The sequence below is a fragment of the Sciurus vulgaris genome (assembly GCF_902686455.1).
Source record: "Sciurus vulgaris genome assembly, chromosome: 18".
NCBI classification, from domain to species: Eukaryota; Metazoa; Chordata; class Mammalia; order Rodentia; family Sciuridae; genus Sciurus; species Sciurus vulgaris.
The window spans coordinates 23,345,648-23,352,595 of NC_136479.1; the positions used below are offsets into that span (position 1 = coordinate 23,345,648).

At 52.1% G+C, this 6,948-nt stretch overlaps 1 protein-coding gene across 5 annotated transcripts; it reads left to right on the forward strand.

Moving 5' to 3' along the window:
* Positions 1-288: 288 nt before the first annotated feature.
* On the forward strand, positions 289-6,688 carry SLC5A2 (solute carrier family 5 member 2; the record flags this gene model as incomplete). 5 transcript variants are annotated; one of them, XM_079122012.1, is made up of 14 exons in its annotated part: positions 289-406; positions 1,142-1,213; positions 1,291-1,395; positions 2,183-2,347; positions 2,653-2,758; positions 3,473-3,553; positions 3,694-3,923; positions 4,194-4,329; positions 4,476-4,583; positions 4,721-4,871; positions 5,010-5,178; positions 5,251-5,466; positions 6,248-6,377; positions 6,462-6,688. In XM_079122012.1, the coding sequence occupies exons 2-14, from the start codon at positions 1,145-1,147 to the stop codon at positions 6,686-6,688; spliced, it is 1,893 nt and encodes a 630-aa protein (XP_078978138.1). In that variant the 5' UTR covers positions 289-406; positions 1,142-1,144. The 5 variants fall into 5 exon arrangements, 4 of the variants coding, with proteins under 4 accessions (XP_078978138.1, XP_078978137.1, XP_078978140.1 ...); XR_013760822.1 differs by lacking the exon at positions 289-406 and adding an exon at positions 441-599 and having other exon boundaries at positions 5,251-5,603; positions 6,462-6,600; XM_079122011.1 differs by lacking the exon at positions 289-406 and adding an exon at positions 441-599.
* Positions 6,689-6,948: the final 260 nt, after the last annotated feature.

Sequence of the window (6,948 nt, forward strand, 5' to 3'; positions counted from 1 at the left end):
TTTAGCAATTTAGTAAGTCCCTAAGCAATTTAGGGAGATTCTGTCTCAAAATAACAAGGGCTTGGGATGTGGCTCAGTGGTAAAGTGCCCCTGGATTCAATTCCTGGTAACACCCCCTCCCAAAAAAAAAAAAAAAAAAATCTCTGGATTAATAGAACCTGACTCAGCAAGTCTTCCTAGGTTGGGGCTGAAGGGGATAACATTTTTAGGGGGTGAATGGGGTTAACTTTGAGCCTGGGACACTGAGGAGAGGGTGGAGCCTAAGGCCCAGAAAGGAGTGCTTCTGAACTTGAAAGGGCCCAGCTCCCCCAGACCAGCCTTCAGCCTTGATATGACCTGATTCAGCTAAATAAAGTTGCAGAGGAGGGATGAGACCTGGGGGACTTGTCGGCTCATTGCCCCTGAGGTAACCATTAATCCCTCCCCTAGGGGAATCCAGGGACTGGTCCTTTGAGGAGCAGATCCTGAGCAGAATGGAGGAACACACAGAAGCAGGCTCTGAACAAGGACTAGGGGACCAGAGGGTCCTAATTGACAATCCTGCTGACATCTTGGTCATTGCTGCTTATTTCTTGCTGGTCATTGGTGTTGGCTTGTGGGTGAGAAATTGAGGTGGTGTTGGGTTTCTGGGACCTGGGGGGAAAGGTCTTATGGGACACTCTTGAATAGGTGTGGGGGAAGTAAGCCTCGATCTTTGAGGGAGAAAGCCAGGGTTGGGGAGGCAAGCAAATCTTCTGAAAGCCTCAGGGATGCCCAGTCAACATTAACTCCTTGTCTTTTTACTTTTGGATTGTGCTTGATGAGGGGGGAATCAGTGGATTTTTATTAAGTTCGCATTCTAAGTGAGGCCTCTGTTCTTTTGAATAGATTATGGCTGACCATCAGCCCATATCCCAGGTCCTCAGAAAAGTCAGACTGAAGAATCCAGGCACACTCAGGCTTGAGTAGTTGGACACCAGGATTGGGGCCTGGGTTGCTCCAGATGTCTGGGAGGAGGTTGGGGGTGGAGGTATGAACAAACAGGGGAGTCGAGTACTGGTTAATCTTCAGCCTGCAACAAGGCTGAGGAATGTGTTGAGGAGGCTAATGAAGTCCAAAAATGTGCCCCGAACCCAGGTCTCCCCCCATTTTTGTTCCCCAGTCTATGTGCAGAACCAACAGGGGCACCATTGGTGGCTACTTCTTGGCGGGACGAAGCATGATTTGGTGGCCGGTGAGAGCGGCTCAGCCATGGGATGGTGAGGGACTCTAGAAAAGCAGCCTGACTCATCCCCATCTCTGGTCACCAAGGTTGGAGCCTCTCTCTTCGCCAGCAACATTGGCAGTGGCCACTTTGTGGGCCTGGCAGGGACTGGTGCTGCAAGTGGCTTGGCTGTGGCTGGATTTGAGTGGAACGTGAGATTTTCTTTTTCCACAATAACCCCACCCCAGCAGGAAACCCTGGAAGGGTTGCATCTTGGGGAAGCTCCTGGCAGGGAGCATATGAGACTGGGGTGGGACATCCAGTCGAGGGGTGAAGTTGGGCTTGGAGTCAGGGGGATGCACAAGGTGATCACTTTCAGGGCAGCGTAGGTCCTGCTCCTGACTTGTTATATATGAGCAGGTACCAGCTTCTATCCTCTATAGGTGTTGATACACTCCTCTCTGAAGTGGGCCAAACAGCTCAGAGGTGGAGAGGCACATGTTTGGATGCTATCTGAAGCTAGGGTCTGTGAGGATCTCTGGTTCACATTAAAGCCCTTTGCTCACCTTGGAGGGTTGGGGGAAATCAGGGCTTTGAACTCAGGGTTTCCTGGAGGAGGAGGCCTCTGAGCTAAGCCTGGAAGGACAAAAGGTTTGAGTAGGTGGAGAAGAGAGGGGAGACAGCTCTGCTTGACGCATGCCGAGGTCAGTCTGCAGGTTCTGTGCTTGAGTTCATATGTTTGAGAGGCTTGGGAGGAATGTAAGGATTTTCCTGGGAGGGACTGACCAGGGGATGGTAGTCTGGGAGGGAATAAAGGGTTCTAGTTAAGGACCCAGGAAGGTGTCAAGATTCCTAATGCTCAGGGTCAAAGGACATCTTTTGCAGTTGGTCTCTGAGCCCCAGGATCACTTGCTACAGGAAGAGGTCTCTCAGGTCCTTCAGGGGCGAGGCGTGGCTCATGACATGGAGTCACCCTTAGCTGTCATGCTGTGCCCATAGGCGCTGTTCGTGGTGCTGCTGCTCGGCTGGCTCTTCGTGCCTGTATACCTGACCGCAGGTGTCATTACGATGCCGCAGTATCTGCGCAAGCGCTTTGGTGGCCATCGTATCCGCCTCTACCTGTCTGTGCTCTCACTTTTTCTGTACATCTTCACCAAGATATCGGTGCGAATAAGCGGCAGGCAGCACTAGCTCCTAGGAGGGTGGGGCCACCTAGTGAAGGTCTTTAGAGAGCCCTGGAGGGTGTGAGACCTAGGAGAAATCATTTTAAGAACCATGATCAAGGCCGGGTCTGGAAGGAATAGGTCTCAGGGGCTACAACCATAGTGGGTGGGATCTGAGAAGGTCGGGACTTTGAAAGAGGGAAACTGAATTTTGGTCACATCAAATTGTGCCCTGGGCAGAGGGTGAACTTAGTCACTACCCTTGCCCCTGGGTCCTGACTTGTGTGCTTGCTCTTCTCCCTTAAGGTGGACATGTTCTCTGGTGCAGTATTCATTCAGCAAGCTCTGGGCTGGAACATCTACGCTTCTGTCATTGCCCTCCTGGGCATCACCATGATTTACACTGTGACAGGTGGTCCCGGCAGGGGCTTAGGTGGAGAGGGCATGGGGCGGGGAGCTGGCTTGAAAACGTGCTGCGAACTGTAGTTGGGGTTTAAGAAAGCCACTAGAGGATAGTGGGATAGAGAGGTTTGGAAGTGTGATGTGGTCCAGGCACTCTTTGGAAAACAAGTTCATATTCTGTTCCTTTCTGTCCCTCGGATTTGGACTGGAGATTTGGGTACCTAGCTGGGTGCTGGGCTAAAGAATGAGCACCGAGGAAAAATAAAAATTCTTTAGCTCTTGCTCTTCTTCAATGGATAGAGTGATTCGGCGATTCTCCAAGACCTCTGGTCAAACCCAGTGCAGTTTTGAGGATCCCAGGGTCGGGGGGACCCAGGTTAGATGGAGAACAAAGTAGGTTGTGTCTGGTGCCAAGGCAGTCTTGACAAGCAGTCTCTGGGGATGGAACAGAATTGGACCTGAGAGAATCACCCTCTTTTACTATCCAGATGAGAAAACAGCTGAGGGTCTATAGCTAGGATACTGCATGTGGGCACCTTTCCAGGAAGTGCATCAGTGGACCCTAAAACTCAGTCACACTCTGCTTACCAAGCCCTGCTTCTCTGTACTCTAGTGCATGAGCCTGGATTTATATTCTCCAAAGGGGTTCCTTTTCAAATTCTCAAAAAGACGTGTGCTAGGGATCAGGAGCTGCACAGCTTTCACTAATTCAGGCCTGTTGCAGGAGGGCTGGCAGCACTGATGTACACGGATACCGTGCAGACCTTCGTCATTCTCGGGGGTGCCATCATTCTCACCGGTTATGGTATGAGGCTCAGTCAATGGGGGAGAGGTGTGGAGGTCTCGGGTGAACCCAGGATCAGGGATGATGTATGTCACTGGTATGTGGGTCCTAAGGATGGTATCAGTATTGGTGTTAGTCTCCTGATGGCCTTGTCTGCACAGCTTTCCATGAGGTGGGTGGCTATTCAGGGCTCTTCGACAAATACCTGGGAGCAATGACTTCGTTGACGGTGTCCAAGGATCCAGCTGTGGGCAACATCTCCAGCTCCTGCTATAGGCCTCGGCCTGACTCTTACCACCTGCTCCGGGACCCTGTGACAGGGGACCTGCCTTGGCCTGCACTGCTCGTGGGGCTTACCATCGTCTCGGGCTGGTACTGGTGCAGTGACCAGGTGCGAGTTCAGGGCATGGACCTGAAGCAGATTTGGGGCAGAATCCTCAATGTCTGAGTGGAGCTGGGATGGGTGGGCCTGACCCCATGTCCCTCACCCCACCCCTGCTCCTGGAATTATGTAGAAGGTGTGGTCTGAGGGGGCATGAACGTACAAGGGACATCTCAGAGCCAGAAGTTGGGCACAAATTAGAGGCGGGAGGGGGTGGTAAGGACTTGAGGGTGTGGTGTGCAGGGACAGTGCATGGTAGTTGAATGCACCTTGTCACAGGTCATAGTGCAGCGCTGCTTGGCTGGAAAGAATCTGACCCACATCAAGGCGGGCTGCATCTTGTGCGGCTACCTGAAGCTGTTGCCCATGTTTCTCATGGTCATGCCAGGCATGATCAGCCGCATTCTTTACCCGGGTAATGTCTGCATTCCTGTCCCGCCCAACAGTCCTGTGCCCCATCCAGCTCCCTTCTAATGCAAGGATTAGTGCCTGTCTCCTCTTGCCCACTACTTTCCTAAATTTTGGGAATCCAGTATTCCAGTCTCACCTTCTTTTTTGCAGACGAAGTAGCCTGTGTGGTACCAGAAGTGTGCAAACGCATATGTGGTACTGAGGTGGGCTGCTCCAACATTGCCTATCCACGGCTCGTTGTGAAACTCATGCCCAATGGTGAGGGCAGGTGCCTGGGATGCTCCCTGCCCACATGTGCAGGGAGGCCAGGAGACTGCCAATGCAAAGAGTCCAAGCTTGCACCCACCTTGGGACACCCTGGAAGCCCCATCCTCACAGCTCCTGTTGATGCACAGGTCTTCGTGGACTCATGTTGGCTGTCATGCTGGCTGCACTCATGTCCTCGCTGGCATCAATCTTTAACAGCAGTAGCACACTTTTCACCATGGACATCTATACGCGCTTGCGGCCTCAAGCAGGCGAAGGGGAGTTGCTGCTAGTTGGACGGTGCGCCCTAGGTCCCTCCATCCTCCCCGAACTCCTGCCCCAACAAATGAGCCTGGGGTGGGGGCATGAAGCACTGGCAAGGTTATGGGAGACAGGAAGGAATTGGGTAAAAATCTTCTGATGGCCTCCCAACTGCAGGATCTGGGTAGTGTTCATTGTGGCAGTGTCAGTGGCCTGGCTACCAGTAGTGCAGGCAGCGCAGGGCGGGCAGCTCTTCGATTACATCCAGTCAGTCTCCAGCTACTTGGCACCACCTGTGTCTGCAGTCTTTGTGCTTGCCCTCTTTGTGCCCCGTGTAAATGAGAAGGTGAGCACTGTACTTGTGAATGGGGGGCAGGGCTTGGACATTTTGAGCAGGCTAATGCTGTCTCCTTTACAGGGTGCCTTCTGGGGACTGATTGGTGGCTTGCTGATGGGACTGGCACGCCTTATTCCCGAGTTCTCCTTTGGCTCTGGCAGCTGTGTGAAACCCTCAGCATGCCCAGCACTCATCTGCCGGGTGCATTACCTCTACTTTGCCATCATGCTCTTCATCTGCTCTGGTCTCCTCACCCTCATAATCTCCCTGTGTACTGAGCCTATTCCTCAAAAGCATGTAAGTGTTGGCCCCTGGACAGGCTGGGTGACCAAACCTGCACTGTATGAGCCAGAAGAACCATCACCACCCCCATCTGCCAATCTATTTCAAGAAACACCCATTGGGGAGGACCTGAATTTATATACCAAGGACTGGTAGGAGCTGGCTGAGAAATCAGTTTGAAGCTGCATTTGTAAATTGAGCACATTTTTACTTAATTGATATTTATTTGAAGTAATGAGGGAGGGTTAGTTGAATATTTTGGAGGGTTGGCAATTAAAGTTTCCCAAAGCCAATTCTGGGTATGGCCTTTGGAACTCAAATCCAGGATACAGCTGGTAGCTGAGGGACAGAGTATCATCTTGTAAGAGTTTGGTCTTATGCTGCACCAAGGCAAGTACTCCAGAGCAGGGCTGATTGAGGCAGGCAAGACAAAAGAGCTGGGCCTGGAAGGACGGGCAAGTTTCCTCAGCAGCAGGAGGAAAACTGTGAGCAAACAGCCATGGGGAAGGAACACTGTGAGCAGAATTTTAAGGCCAGTCTACAGTACTGCAGTTCTGGGTATAGACAGAAGACTTGGGGTGTGGAAGCAGGGGGTGAGAGAGGTCAATGCTTTTAAGTATCCAGATGATCGGCGTAGGGTTTGAGTGAACTGAGCCTGGATTAGGTGTGTAGACTGGACAGAGGTAGGTGAGGGAGGGCAGTGACAAGGCTGCTATGCCAGTGTGGGCAAGAGGTCTTAGGAACTGAGGTGGGAAAATGAAACTCCCACTTGGTCTCTGCTCCCACCCCTACCTAGCTCCATCGCCTGGTTTTCAGTCTCCGGTACAGCAAGGAGGAACGAGAGGACCTGGATGCTGATGAGCTAGAAGGTCCAACCTCCCCACCTGTACAGAATGGGTGTCCAGAGCATGCAGTGGAGATGGAGGGTAAGGCACTGCCTAGGGAGGTGGGCCTGGGGAACTTGGGGAGTCAAATTCCTTCAAACTAATTGTAGTGTCTCAATTTCTTAGAGCCTCAGTCCTTGGCACCGGGTCCACTCCAACAGTGCCTGCTCTGGTTCTGTGGAATGAGCAGGGGTCGTGCAGGTGGTCCTCCACCCCCTACCCAGCAGGAGGTGGCCGCAGCAGCCAGGCAGCTGGAGGACATCAACGAGGACCCGAGTTGGGCCCGTGTGGTCAATCTCAATGCTTTGCTCATGATGACTGTAGCCACATTCTTCTGGGGTTTTTATGCATAAGGTCAAATGTGTTGGATACCATGAGCCACAACTAGGGTAGGGCTCATTCTTACAATAAATGGGGATGGGGAACCTATAGTAGTTCCCAGGGAAGGGGGAAGGGAAGGGGCAAAAGTAAAGTGGGAAAGTCCTGGTTCTCCTTCCTGCCTTGTCTCTGGGGTCCAGTCCATCTGAATGGCAGTAACTTCCTATGAAACCAAACTGCCAAACTGCCCTAGTAACTCACCTAAAGTAAAAATAAAGCAGCCTTTCCTATGTCT